The following is a 14410-nucleotide window of genomic DNA, read 5'->3' as shown; positions in this document are numbered from 1 at the left end:
ACGCGAGCCAACTTAATAAACTTCATGAAATGTGACAGAACTTTTATAAAGAAAAACATTTGTTTTAATTTGAATATAAACACACGTAGCTAGATAGTAAGCTACTAAATCTTACAAATTATAATATTTATTTAAAATGTAATAATATTCCTTCAATTTTATGCACACATATGAAAGAGAATAATGAAAGCAGTGCCTGAACCTGCATACATGATATACTTATTCACAACCTCTGGAGCTAAGGAGCGGATTGAGACACAGGCTGAGAGTAGGAAAAACTCAAACCACCCAGGATTACAATTTAAGCCTGATGGGAAACACTTGGAATTGTGGAAGAGCCCTTCATGTAGGCACTCTTTCGTTTGAAATTGATTAACATTTCAATAGCGTTGGCTTCCCACAATGCACTTCAAGGAGGCAAAAAAATGCATTTGGAAATTATCCATTATGTGAATGACCTTATGCAGTAATATGACCCTCGAGCTTTATTCTACAAACAAATAAAAAAATAAATTGAATCTTTCCAGTGAGGTGAGGTCAGGACCTTTATTGTTCAATCAATGGGGTGAACAGAGTCCTGTTTTAAAGACGTTGTCTATTTTGCTATTCTCATTGCAGTATAGTGACACAGAATTTACACACTGCAGCTTTAAGAGATTGCTGTATTCTCCAGAATATGAGATATATAAAACTTTAGTCTTTGGAATAATTCAAATTAATCTACTGTATAATTTTGATAGATTCATGTCCAGTGGCGGCTCTTGACTGCTCATCCGAGGGGCACGTATTTAAAATATGTGTTGGGAGTGTCATGTATGTGGTTCCTTTTTTCAAAATATGTGTTTTGCGCGTCGAGAGATCCTATGTGCATCAAGTGTTTTGTCAAAATAAATCCCTACTGCACATGCGTCAAAACCGTTTATGATAAAAGAGACGCTCAAGTTCACGACATACACGCAAGACACTCCCTTAACAGTAAACTCTGATTACACATGAGATTATTTGAGTATCTGGCAAACGTGAGCGTCTCTTTTATCATAAACCCTTTAGATGCGTCTGCAGCAGGCACTTATTTTGACAAAACACGTGATGCACCAACACAGTCTCACGGGAAGTCGTGTTATAGTAACGAAAATTTTTGATTAATTTATTCGTGTTTGATGACACGAATTTCCGCTGTTTTTCGTGTCTCTGGAGACGAATGTCTTTTTCGTCCCTCCCAGCACGAACCTCCATCAATGGCCGTTCGTGTCCGCGGCACGACTTTCTTTATCGTGTCATTTTATATTTTGTTTTCTCATCGTTGTTTCCTATTTTTAAATCATTGTCGCTTGGGGTTAGAGTTAGATTCGAGGTTTGCGTTAGGATGTAATTTTATGCATTGGTTTCTGCATGTTTTTCGTCCGCTTTTAAAACTATTCTCGCCTGGAGTTGGGGTTAAAGTTGGGTTTTGGGTTAGAAAGTCGTAGAAAGTGATTCTAACCCAAGTGACAATGGTCAAAAAATAGAAAACAACGATGAGAAAACAAAACACAAAATGACACGACAAAGAAAGTCATGCCACAGACACGATCAGCCACCGATAGAAATTCGTGCTGGGAAGGACGAAAAAGACATTCGTCTCCAGAGACACGAAAAACAGCGGAAATTCGTGTCTTCAAACACGAATAAATTAATCAAAATTTTCGTTACTATAACACGACTTGCCGTGAGACTGGGTTGGATGCACACGTATTTTGAAAAAAGGAACCACACACACATGACGGGCCGCCACTGGTTTTAGTGTTTAGTCACACTGGGACAGCTCACTGACAGATCAGAAGTAAGTCATATTGGTATGAAACAAAGGTGGACTGGGACTAAAAAGTAGCCCTGGACTTTCTCATCCATGAGAGTGCATTTCCCCAGACAACGACGTAACTCGCTGCCTAAAGGATTACTCCATTTTCATCTTAAAAATCCTGATAATTTACTCATCCCCATGTCATCCAAGATGTTTGTGTCTTACTTTGTTCAGAGAAGAACTTTTTTGAGGTAAACATTCCAGGAATTTTCTCCATATAGTGGACTTTAGTGGACCTCAACGGTTTACAGTGTCAACAGAGCTTCAAAGGGCTCTAAACCGAGGCATAAGGGTCTTATATAGCGAAACAATCGTACTTTTTGCCAAAAACTTCTCATCTTCTACTAGCTGTGTGATGCGCCAGCTTGATCTTACGTATTATGTAATCACGTCAAAAAGTCACGCATCACATGTTACATATTACCACGAATTCCCACGTTTTATCGTGATGGTATGAATTCCTGTTTTCGTGTGATTATCGCATATCACATAATGGTTTAAAAATAGGACAAAACAGTAACCAATAATCACAGGAAAACAGGAATTCGTTATACGAAAAAACGCTGAAATTTGTGATAGTATCACGAAAAAAGAATCAAAAAATTATGTGACTATATAACGAAACCTTGTGAGACTGGGTAGTTAACAGCCACTCCACTGTGGGGTTTTTTAGCCTTAACTCTTTCACCGCCATTGACGAGATATCTCGTCAATTAAGAGAAAACGTCTCCCCGCCAATGAGGAGATTTTCCGTCTTTCCGCAATACTGCTATTATCCACCAGGTGGCGCCCTTCCGCAACTTTTTAATACCAGGAAGTATTGCCCTATGGCAAGCGCCTGCATGTCCGTGTCTGTTTTAAAGATCTGAATGGGATCTCTATGAAAAGTCCGTCACAAAAATGGAATTATCTCTGCTTTTTGCTCAAAATGTGGTGTTTTTGCAGAAACCTACCCATATTCAAAAGAAACACTGAAGGTAGGATGAAACGGGTTTGTTTGTTTAAAAGCAGAGGGTCTGTTCTTTCATTTGGTATATTGTATGTTTATATATTTAAAGAAGAACATTTTCTGGAAGGCATTAAACTTTGGTGAAAATCATGAAAAACGCTGGGGCTGGCTGGCAACTTTTTTTAAAAATGCTGGCGGTGAAAGAGTTAATTTGGCCACAACTTTCTCTGTGTTTCAGCAAATGGAATGATTTTTGGTGACAAATCTTATATTGACACATATTATGAGAAAATGCTTTAAAATTTTTCAAAAACTCAACGAGATACCATGGGCAAATTCACTACCCTTTCAGGTTGTTCTGGTTGTTGTGCTGTTAACATTTATCAGATTTTTTTTCATAAATCTGTTAATCACCTTCAGTACTGATCAAAACTACCACATTTTTACAAACATTCCATGATTTTAACTCTTTAATTGCTAAGTTCTTAAGTGATTTCAATGATTTGGGGGGAAAAATACACAAAATGACAGATTTTCAATATACAAAGAGGACTGAACTGGAGGTCTTGTGTCTTGTGCATGTCAAAAATTAGTAAAAACATTGGCTTTGATGCATTATTTGTTTTTGTGCAGCATCAGATTTTATTTTTTTATCCCTACTGTAATTAGTTGTTTGTGGCTTTTTTTGCCCCATTGACTTCCATTATATAGCAAAGCCATGACATCATATAATCATTGGTGGTTTTTCCTTTGCTAAGAGGTAAAATTTGTTATTTTTACTGTTGATCACCATGTGGCACCATTAACCCTTTAGCAGGCCTGTGCAAAAAACAGAGCTTAATTTCTGGCTTGTACATTAAGTTATATGGAGTATAACAGCATTTTATTGTGTGTGCATGCGCGCGTGTGCGTGTGCTTGCATTAAAAAAATCTGCAAAATCTGTAAAAAAATCTTCTCTGCATCAGATTTATAAACATAATTTATTATGAACCAAAACAGCTTCAAATAAACTGAACAATGAAGCAAGAGTAGAGGATTAAGGGAGAACTAAACAATTAAACTAACTTTTAGTGTGGATGTGTGCACGTGTGTGTGTTCAGTCTTAGATAGATAGATCTCCAGATGGCCAGTCCGCCCCTATGGAATGACACGAGGATGAGTACGGTATACAATGAGGGTGAATTTTTTTTTGGGGGGGGGCTGAACTATCGCTATGAAGTGGATAAGAACTGACTATCAGCCCTCTGCTCGCCATTTATTGGTGTCACTTGTATCTTAGAGACCCAGCAGACTACGTGGCCATTTAGAACAGGCCTTTGGTCACTCTTGTCCTGAGGTTGGTTAGATGCCACAGTTTGCTCCTGTACTTGTATCTGAATGGGATTAACATCATTCCCTCTGCAGACTCCAATACGTTTACGGGCCAGCCTTGGCCATACAGCAATCAGGAGGCCTCGGAGCTCCTGTCTAAAAGTTTTGTTAAAGTAAAAGTAAATGAAAGGGTTATATATGTGGGAGCTTTTGGCAAAGAGCGCAGGAAAGACAAAGCCCTCTGGTGCCATGTACCGTGCGTCCTTGTGAAAGATGAACAGAAAGGAGACAACAGTATAGGGAGCCCAGGCAATCACAAAACCCATGCTGATGCAGACAAACATCTGTTGAATACAAAGAGGGCGGTGTTATATATTGTTATATCGTTATCTTGTTAAACTGTGTCATTTTCTCACTGTCTCACCACAGACAGGTGTTTCTCTGTCTGCCGGAGGTTGTTCTGGATGCCTCTGGCGGAGAGGTTGCGCGAGAACTGAAAGACCTTCAGCAGGATTCTGCACTGTGAAGTCACAATGAGCAGAACAGGGATGAGCACGAAGCAGACGAAGGTACAGATCACGTACGCTGCATCTGTCGTTGACGTGTGGTACCGACGCCAGGCCACCGTGCAAGAGATGCCATACGGTTCAGGCACGTACTCGCCCCAGCCAAACAGAGGAAAAGACGACCAAACGGCTGCAGTTAACCATGTGGCCACACACACCAGATGGATAGTGGATCTCTCTATCCACACAGCTGAGGACATAGAGTTTACATTTATCATCATCAATCAACTGATTTACATTACAAGGTCCTAATGTGTACTATTTGGTACCAATATGTACATTTGAGATGCTAATATGAACTCTTTTAGATGCAAAGGTGTACAATATGAGACAGTGCACCCCAGTGACAGCTAATTTTCATTTTCCTCACTCGTGATCTTACCATGGCAAGCTTTGATGTAGCGGATGACACTGATGCCAGCTATGGTGAACATGCCACACAAGCCAAAGATAAAGCATCCTAAACCATAGTACACACAGGAGGCGTGACGTCCCAGCCATGCGTGATTGAAGGATGAAATGATTGACAGCGGGTAGAAGCAGATACAACAGAGAAAGTCAACGGCTGCTAAATTAACACAAAGCAACTCTGAGCCTCTGATCTTCTTCCTGCGGCGATAAGAAATCACCAACACGACTCCATTTCCCAGGACTGATACTATCACTGTAAAAAAAGACAGACAAATATAACATGATTAATAGCAAATCATGCTTATAAATAGAATAGAGAAATAGCAATATAAAATTGAGCTACAAAATTGTTGCTGACTGATGATGCAGAGCGAGTATTTGTGTTGGTATTGATTCTTTGTGAACTGTTATTAACATAATCAGTATTAATTACTAATATTGATGAGTTGTTTCAATCCATGGTTGGGTCAAATATGGATAAACCTAACAGGGGTGTAACCAGAACATTTTTCAGGGGTGGCCAGGTAAGACCCAGTCATTTGATTGGGGTGGCTGAAATATCACTACATATATATCATTTCTATACATTCTACAGAATTTGTGAATCACAAACATTTACAAAGAATTTAAGTTAAACAATTTATTTCCAATACTAATACTAACAAAAGAAGGAAAATGTATGCTAATAATTTCTGAATAAATTGCTGGTAGGCAGCCTACACCTTCTTTAACTTTTATAAAAGGTAACTAAATAACACACATTTTACTGACCTAATCACCCAATTAGCGCTGAACTTTCGCTGCCAAAGTAGTGAGTTTAAATTTTGATATTATTAAGCACCCCCCTAGCTACGCCCCTGAAACTCAATCATTTATTTAACCCTATTAAGACCCTTGGAGTCAATCCTACCCCAAGCCACTTTTCTTTAGTTGTAAAACATGGTTCCCTTCATCTCAGTGGAATAAGATTTTGTGACCTTTACAGATTATCTGTCAAGATTCATAAAAAAACCTAGACTTGATTCGGTCGTTCTAAAGAGGTGTAAAAAAATTACCAAAAGAGGCCCTTTGGGGGTAAAAATGACCCCAATTGAAATGAATGGAAAATGCACAAAATCACATTCTGGTTATTCATCCAAAAAACTCAAGGCATCCAGAATAAAATTTTGAATCTGAAAATTTTAACACAGAAAGGTAGGCCTGGTACTAGAGCACAAATTCAATATAGGAAAGACATGCTCAATCACACACACACACACACACACAAACTTACATTCAGTCAAATTTCTGTGGCATTTTGTAAAAACAGACATTTCAAAATGCATCAAAAACTACAAAAATTCTACTATTTATGTCATTTGTAATGTTTATATAAACATAAATTCACAAAATGTATCACTAAAGTAGTGATGTTGAGCAGTTGGCCACATCCAGTAAAATGAATGTGTCTCTGTGGGCATCTGCTGGTCGAAGTGATTTATTTCCTAAACTGTAATTCTTTTATTTAATTTTTTTCTAAACACCAAATGGTCGAATTCAACACATAACATCTAGATCAATATCTAAAAACTATTTAAATCAAATTTAGATCATAATTTATGTGAATTTTTCATAAAAAATTGATATTTTACAGGCAAGCTAATGGTATAGTTGGAATTGAGTGGTAAACAGGTACAAAAGTACTTCATATCTCCCAAAACACAGCATTAATGTATAGATGGGAAGTAAACAAAAAATATATATTATTTGTATCATTAAAAATGTATATATTTTTGGAAAATCGCTCTTTTAATTTCTGGGGTCATTTTTACCCCCAAGGAACCCTAACGTATACAGGAAAATAGGGGCTTATGAGGGTTAAAACCTGGATTTTCTACATTTAATAGATACAACAGAATTGGCATCTCTAAAAATGGTCTCTGAAACTTAAAGGAACAGTATGTAGGATTGTGGCCAAAACTGGTATTGCCATTACAAAACTTGTGGCAATAATGACAATATCCTGGCCAGACCACTGTTGTGAGTGATATACGTATTTGAAATGAAAATGATTTCATAATGTCTAGTAACATATCAGGGCCATTTTATGATTAATTGATATACATTTCTTACTGTTCCTTAAAAGGAGTAGTAAATGAAGATAGCACAACAAAATGTTTGCACTTGTTGTGCAATGCTGCACCACAGACCTGCAATGTCAGTACAAATAGAAATAAAGTATCAATTTTTATTGATAAATCTCGCTGGTATATTTGTAGCAAAAGCCAACAATACATTGTATGGGTCAAAATTAGGGCTGTCAATCGATTTAAATATTTCATCTAGATTAATCGCATGATTTTCATGAGATTACTCGTGATTAGATACAGATGACCAAATAGCCAACATGCCCATAGTAAATCTGAGAAGTGTCCGACTTGGTGTACAAAACTATCCTTGCTTCCCAATTTGCATACTATCAGTACTAAGTAGTTGAAATGAGATTTAGTACATCCTATTCCTTTAAATGCACTTGAATGTTTTCCATTAAACAGTATACACACAAATTGGGATGCAGGCTAAATTTTAATTTATACCAAATCCTCTCTAGTCAAGAAAATGGAAATTACTTATTAAACATTGAAGTGCAACAAGGATTTTTTTACAGTGCACTCAAATAATCCAATTAAGTTTATGTAGGCAACAGTTTTACAAAGTTCACGCCTCAATCATGATTTAATAATTAATAGGCTCATTATAGAAAAGGCTATATACATTTTTTAGATGAATCTGAACACTGACTGTCACAGCAAACTCATATTTCATTTGTCATATTTGTGAGTAAGGTTCAAATATGATGTATGATGTGATTTGAAAGTGATCAAAGTGTTATATCTTCACACAAAACTTTTTTTATTGGTGTGCAATCATACAAGTTATATATACTAACTCAGTTCTTGAAAGGATTTTGGTCTGGCCCACATACTTACCCATAGTAAAAGACCTCTTACCCCTGCTTCCACAGACAATGTTTAAAGCTAATCCTAGACTAAAACACATCTGAACTTTCTCAACTGGAAATTAATTGCACTGACAGATCTTAAAATATGACAGTGCCATTGATTTGTCTCAAGGTACGTCTTTTTTCAAAGGCATGTTTTATAAAAGATGCTTAAACATCTTAATTTAATTAAGATCTAGTCCTGGCTTAAGCTAAGCCTTGTCTGTGGAACGAGAAATGTTTTGCTCGAATTAGGCTGCAAAAAATGTAGCCTAGAAAATTATACCTCCAACTCAACGCTTCACTGTCCTGATCCGTGGCTGGCTACACATTGCCATATTGTAAGACAACATTAAGGGGCGGTTTCCCGGACAGGATTTATCCTAATCCCAGACTAAAATCCATGTTTCTGCTGCCTTAATTTAACAAAATCTTGATGTATCTTAACATATTTCAGTGCCATTGTTTTGTCCTTAGATGCACACCAGTATTGTTTTTTTAAGGTATGTTTGTAACTACTTAAATGTCTTAATATAACTAATGTCTCGTCCTGGAATAATCTATATCCTGTCCGAGTAATTGCCCCAACGGGCAGTTTCATGGCCAGGGATTAGACTAGTCCTAGACTAAATTAAATGTAAGCGCTAAAATTCATCAGTGCTCTGTGTTTTCCCTCAAACTGCACACCAGTAATGTTTTACAGTTTTTTTCGATTGCTAAACGACAGTGGGCACAACTGGAGCTACATGTGCAAAACTCTAACTACAGTCTGCAATACCAAAAGTCACCTGAGCTAAACTGTACATATCACCTGCAAAACTCACCACAAGCAACACAACTCTTAACACATGACTCAAAACAGCTCAATGCAGCCAAACACTATACACAACTCTCACTGAGATAACACACACTGTCACTCACAACACACTGAGAGGAAAAACACTAACATCAAACACCAATACACAAAATACTAACTTTTTATCTTTACAGATTGAACAATTTCAGTGACTTCATACAAAGTAATGTTTTCTTCAAATAATTATTTATTTATTTATTGATTTATCACATGATTTTTTTTAGAACATCATAATTATTTAAGGTAAATGAAAATTAGCAGTTTGCTTCAATAGTTTGTAGTAATTTATGGAATTACAGTAATGAGAAAAAAGGTAGAAACTAAAAGTACATACTGTAATTCAAACAAATAATTGAGGGGCTGATCGTGCCTCTCTCTAGCATCAGGACACTACATGCCACCCTTCTCCCTCCATGAACCCGTCTTCCTTGTTCCATTTCCAAAATTAGTCTTTCTGAGCTCTACCTATCATATTTATATAAAAAGTAATATTTTATATATATATGAAATATATATATGACATTGGAATTTATATTTATATAAACTTGCAATCAGCAGTGTTTGAAAGGCACAAGGCTGAAATAAATTCTGTTTTGAATGTGTGGTTCACAGTTTTGACAGCAGTGTGTTAGCATTTGAACAAAGTGCTGTAGATCCACAGTGTTGTGCAGGTTGTGTAAAAAGTCATGGGATAAGTGTGTAGAGTTTTGAAAACTGTGTTCAAGCAATGAAAAACCAACTAGAGTTTGGTCCACATGAACTGCTGCTGTGCAGACTGTAGTTAGAGTTTTGCACCTGTGACTCCAGTTGTGCCCACTGGCGTTTAGCAATCGAAAAAAAACTGTAAGTAAGGGATGTTTGTTAAAACTAATTATATTTCATAATTAAACTTAGGCCTTCTCCTGGTTTAAAATAATCCCTGTCTGGGAAAGCCCTAGGGGTGGTTTCCCGGACAGGGATTAGACTAGTCCTAGACTAAAATAAATGGAAGAGCTGTCCAATCTGAAAACAACTACCACTGACATATCTTAAAAATGTAAGTGCCCCTTGTTTTGCCTTTAAATGCACACAAGTAATGTTTTTAGTAAGGCATGTTTGTTAAAACTTGTTATATTTCCTAATTAAATATTAAGGCCTAGTGCTGGCTTAAGATAAGCCCTGTCAGAGAAACCACCCCCAAAGTGATTGAATTGTGCTACTGCACAGACTGAAATGACATCAAATTACTGTGAGAGTCATTCAAAAGCACTTTGCTTTCTTTGTACTTTGATGTTACAGGCCGGTCAGTCTGCACAGCACTGACTAAACTCAAGCACACCCATGTCAAATATCTCTACATAATGTCATTGCTATAGAAACCATTGCAGCTATTCCAGAAAACCATGAAGCACTTCAGGACACACAAATCAGATCTGAACAGTTGTGATACACAGTGTTTCCCCAACTTTGTTTCTTGGTTTATTAATGGTATCAGATGTAACATTTAATACTACCATAAACGTTCAAAAATGCATTGATGTTGATAACCACCTGGTGCAGCATGACCTATTTTGAGGTATTTTGATGGCAATCATTGGTCCTTTTTGGAGCATGATTCAACAAGGATGGAGAATCGTTAATCTTGTTAAAAGGGGGTGGAGCCACTTTAATTGTTTGCTCTTGAAAAGGGCACAGCAGCTTTCAAACAAGTGTTCTGAGGATCAGAGTCTGTAGTGCAATGGGGCTGGTGGCTTGGGAAAGTGTTGGATTTTTGCTGCTCCTAGCAGTAGAGTTGTCTGTGGAACAGTGGTCAGGACAGCAAGGCCAGGATCCATTAAGATTCAAACAACAGCGACCAGTTTTGACACCTCAGCAAGCCCAGAATCCATTAAGCTTTCAGCAACAGCCACCAGGTTTGGCACCTCAGCAAGCCCAGAAACCATTACGATTCCAACAACAGCCACCCGTTTCGGCACCTCAGCAAGCCCAGAAACCATTACGATTCCAACAACAGCCACCAGTTTCGGCACCTCAGCAAGCCCAGAAGCCATTACGTTTCCAACAACAGCCACCAGTTTTGGCACCTCAGCAAGCTCTTCAAAACCCACAAGGAGCTGGTTCTTTTCAGCCTCAAAAACCTGCATTTGCCCCTGGAATGGTAGATCCTGCCAGTACTCAGTCCAAGCAGTTAATGCAAGCTCCTGTAGCACCTTTGATGTGGCTGTTTCCCCACATGCCAGAAGAGCCCCAACAGCCAGCAGTACCTTTTCAGCTACAGATACCCAGCCCTCCTAATAGTGTAGCAGCACAATGTGCAGAGAACTTTGTGCATGTGGAGGTTAAAAAGGACTTTTATGGAAATGGCCACTTGGCAGATCCCTCATCCTTTAGTTTAGGAGGTTGTGCAGCTGTAGGTGAAGATCCTAATTCTCATGTTCTTATCTTTCAATACGAGCTCCACACATGTGGTAGTAGTTTGACGGTGAGTGGATGCTTTTCAGTCTACTGAATGAATATGAAGTTTGGTATCTGGTAATGGTTTCATGATTGCTGTTTTCAGATGACTGCTGATGAGTTGGTGTACACCTTCACTCTACTCTACACTCCTGGGGCTCTAGTTGGAACTCCCATTGTGAGAGCTGATGCAGCTGCCGTTGCAATTCACTGTCACTATCCAAGGTAAGACTTGTTCTTGCAGTCATTTCAAGTATTGTCCATTTTAAAAATGTTCCAGATTACATTATCTTGCTCTTTAGGTTCCATAATGTAAGCAGTGATGTGTTGATGCCTGCTGCAGTTCCTTTTGCTGCTACCATAGTTTCGGAGGAAGTGCTGGTGTTCTCCCTTAAGCTCATGACTGGTAATGATGTCTTGTTCTGTTGTGGTCTGGTTTTAAAATGGGATTTGCCAATATGCTTTTCTTTGCAGATGATTGGATGTTTGAGAGGCCAGTCAACCAATATTTTCTTGGCCAGTTCATGAACTTTGAAGCTTCTGTGACGCAGTACAACCATGTTCCTCTGCATGTTTTCATTGATGGCTGTGTGGCAACTGCAGTCCCTGATGTGAACTCCATTCCAAGATATTCCTTTATTGAGAACCATGGGTGAGTAGGGTTTCTTGTATTGGTGTCAAATGCACAAGAGAAGGATGACAGAGTTTCTTCTTTAGGTGCCTGGTTGATGCAAAGCTTACAGGCTCTCCTTCCCATTTCATGCACCGAGTTCTGAATGACAAGCTGCAGTTTCAGTTGGAGGCTTTCAAGTTCCAGCAAGCTGGTAACAGCTCGGTATGACTTTTTAAATGAAATGGTAATTTACTTTCTGTATCCTGAGAACTAGTTTAGTTAATACAAGCTGTTTTATTTCTAGGTCTACATTACATGTGCTTTGAAGGCTGTCCTGGCTTCAACTCCTACAAATCCGGAGAGCAAAGCTTGCTCCTTTGCCAATGGGTATGTCCAGTGGGGTGTCCACACAATTGCTTGTTTGTAATGAATAATACCTTCACACCCTCTTTACAGATGGACTTCTGCAGATGAAAGTGACGATGTGTGCTCGTGCTGTGACTCCATATGTGGCTCTACTAGGAAAGGAAGAGCAGTATTTGATTCTGGTAAGTGTGCAGTCTTGCAGCTCTTCAGGATCCCCATCCAAATGCCTTTGAACTAGACACTTGCAATTTGTTTTCCAGGCCTGGTTTCAGAAGGAAAGGCAACTATTGGCCCCATTGTGATCTCTGACTGAAGTAGTGGGTTGTAAAGAATGACCAATAAAACCTTGAAATGGACACTGACTTGTGTTTCTTTTAGCATGACCTGTGCTGGACATACAGATTCCTTTAATCTTTATTTAGCTTACAAATAATTTAACATTTGGCCTCTGGGGCATTAGTAAACTATTATTGGCAGAGGATGTCTCATATGTGCAAGTCAATTTGTCAAGTCACTGCTTTAAGAAAGTCATAACTTTGATCAAGCAAGTCCCTGGCAAGTCATACAAATGTTTGATTTAACTTGACTATACTGCCCTACAAAGCCAAAAAGCAGTGACTTAGCATTTGGTCAAAATTGAATTAAGGGTTGAAATGGACTTTGTGAGATTTGTGTCTTGTGGGAAAGTCTCCTCGTTCAATTTTGTCCCATTTCAGAGAAACGTGTGTGTGCACCAAAATTGCAGTAACTTGTTTGACTGGCTGGTATAAAAAACTAAGGACATTTTTCTCGGTTTCAGTGTTTGTATAGTTACTGCACTTAGCCTTTGCAGGGCAGTATAGTAGATTTAACTATATAAATGTACTTTGGGAGTTTTATTGCAACAAAAAATGGTAATGTCACCTTTTGAGTAGAATGGATATCATGCAGCCGAGTTGTTATCAGGTGCTGCAATGATAGTAGCCAGAGCTGCTAGTTAAACCCAATTCAGCAATATTTTATAATAAAAGGGTTTCATACACTCTAAAAAAAAGGCTGGGTTATTTTCAATGTGTTAAAACAGCACAGCATGGGTTAAATTACAACCAACGTGCTTTTATTTAACTTGAATATAATTTAAATCTAAAGATTAAGATCAAGCAAAGGATTAGGCTCTTAACCTTGAGCAAAGAAGTCAGAAAATGTTGTCAAACGTAAATAAAAGTGACAGATGTTCATTATACTTTATTTGATTTTAGACAACTTCCCTGTTTGTAAATTGTAACTGTACACCGCTGCATTTTTAATTGAGGGTTTTACGAAGTTAATGGTCAGTTTCTTAAGTGTCACAAGTAAAACGTGTGGTCGACCCATAGTATGGTTTCGGTCCACTCCAGTTTTAGACAACACTCGCAAACATCCCTAAACACTTCCCCTTGGGGGAATCCCTATCGCCATTTTGAAGTGTTATCCATTTCAATTGGATAAGGGAAGTTTATATGGACTGACCCTTGCTCCCTCTTGTTCATATGTACACTTCAAACCGCTCCATATACCACAATGCAACATGATTGTGATGTCTTTCAACAGCTTGCGCTTTGCACAGATCAAATGATGGAGGGGGAAGTAGGTTACACCTGTAATTTAGGGCATTCCATTTGACCCACTTCATGTGTTCCACCAGTACTGGGCACTCGTCCAATGTAACAATGACGTACATCCAAGTGAATGAGACTTCGAGGGAAGGTCATAAAATACGAACTGGAACACAGCCCTGGTGTGCATCAGTATAGACAAGTTTCCCGAGTGAAGTAGGCGGGCCGCCATTAGCCTTTCACACTTCCGGTTAGCGAGTTTGTTTTCGCCACGAATTGTTGCAACCGTGAACAGCACAATATGTCTCGGAGCCGTGTCAGCGTGTCACACCATCCATAGTTTACTTTTTCTGCACGCTAACCAAAGACAGTAAAAGACGCTAACCGGAAGTGCTTGGCAGACACAACCGGAAGTCATTGGCAGACCCGGGAAACTTGTCTATAGTACCCCCTTCGGTGAACATGATATCACCAAGTAAGATGTGATCCTGGATCAACACCATTGTT

At 38.5% G+C, this 14410-nt stretch overlaps 2 protein-coding genes across 4 annotated transcripts in view; one reads left to right on the top strand and one right to left on the bottom strand.

Moving 5' to 3' along the window:
• Positions 1-3368: 3368 nt before the first annotated feature.
• Positions 3369-14410, bottom strand: part of opn8c (opsin 8, group member c) — a 41711-nt gene continuing 30669 nt past the window's right edge. The window contains exons 2-4 of the mRNA XM_073855626.1: positions 5053-5334; positions 4529-4860; positions 3369-4448 (exon numbers count right to left, since the gene is read on the bottom strand). Coding sequence (XP_073711727.1) covers positions 4005-4448; positions 4529-4860; positions 5053-5334 — 1058 coding nt within the window. The 3' untranslated portion in view covers positions 3369-4004. The remainder of the gene's footprint in view (positions 4449-4528; positions 4861-5052; positions 5335-14410) is intronic.
• Positions 10597-12685, top strand: LOC141350464 (zona pellucida sperm-binding protein 3-like). Of its 3 annotated transcripts, none has more exons than XM_073855617.1 (9): positions 10597-10818; positions 10981-11378; positions 11457-11575; positions 11653-11756; positions 11825-12002; positions 12068-12185; positions 12268-12350; positions 12420-12511; positions 12590-12685. In XM_073855617.1, the coding sequence occupies exons 1-9, from the start codon at positions 10635-10637 to the stop codon at positions 12640-12642; spliced, it is 1329 nt and encodes a 442-aa protein (XP_073711718.1). In that variant the 5' UTR covers positions 10597-10634; the 3' UTR covers positions 12643-12685. The 3 variants fall into 3 exon arrangements, with proteins under 3 accessions (XP_073711718.1, XP_073711717.1, XP_073711719.1); XM_073855618.1 differs by having other exon boundaries at positions 10602-10764; XM_073855616.1 differs by having other exon boundaries at positions 10597-11378.

Source organism: Misgurnus anguillicaudatus, chromosome 18 (assembly GCF_027580225.2).
Source record: "Misgurnus anguillicaudatus chromosome 18, ASM2758022v2, whole genome shotgun sequence".
NCBI classification, from domain to species: Eukaryota; Metazoa; Chordata; class Actinopteri; order Cypriniformes; family Cobitidae; genus Misgurnus; species Misgurnus anguillicaudatus.
The sequence above is the reverse complement of the archived record's forward strand: the minus strand, read 5'-3'. Positions and strand labels throughout refer to the sequence as shown.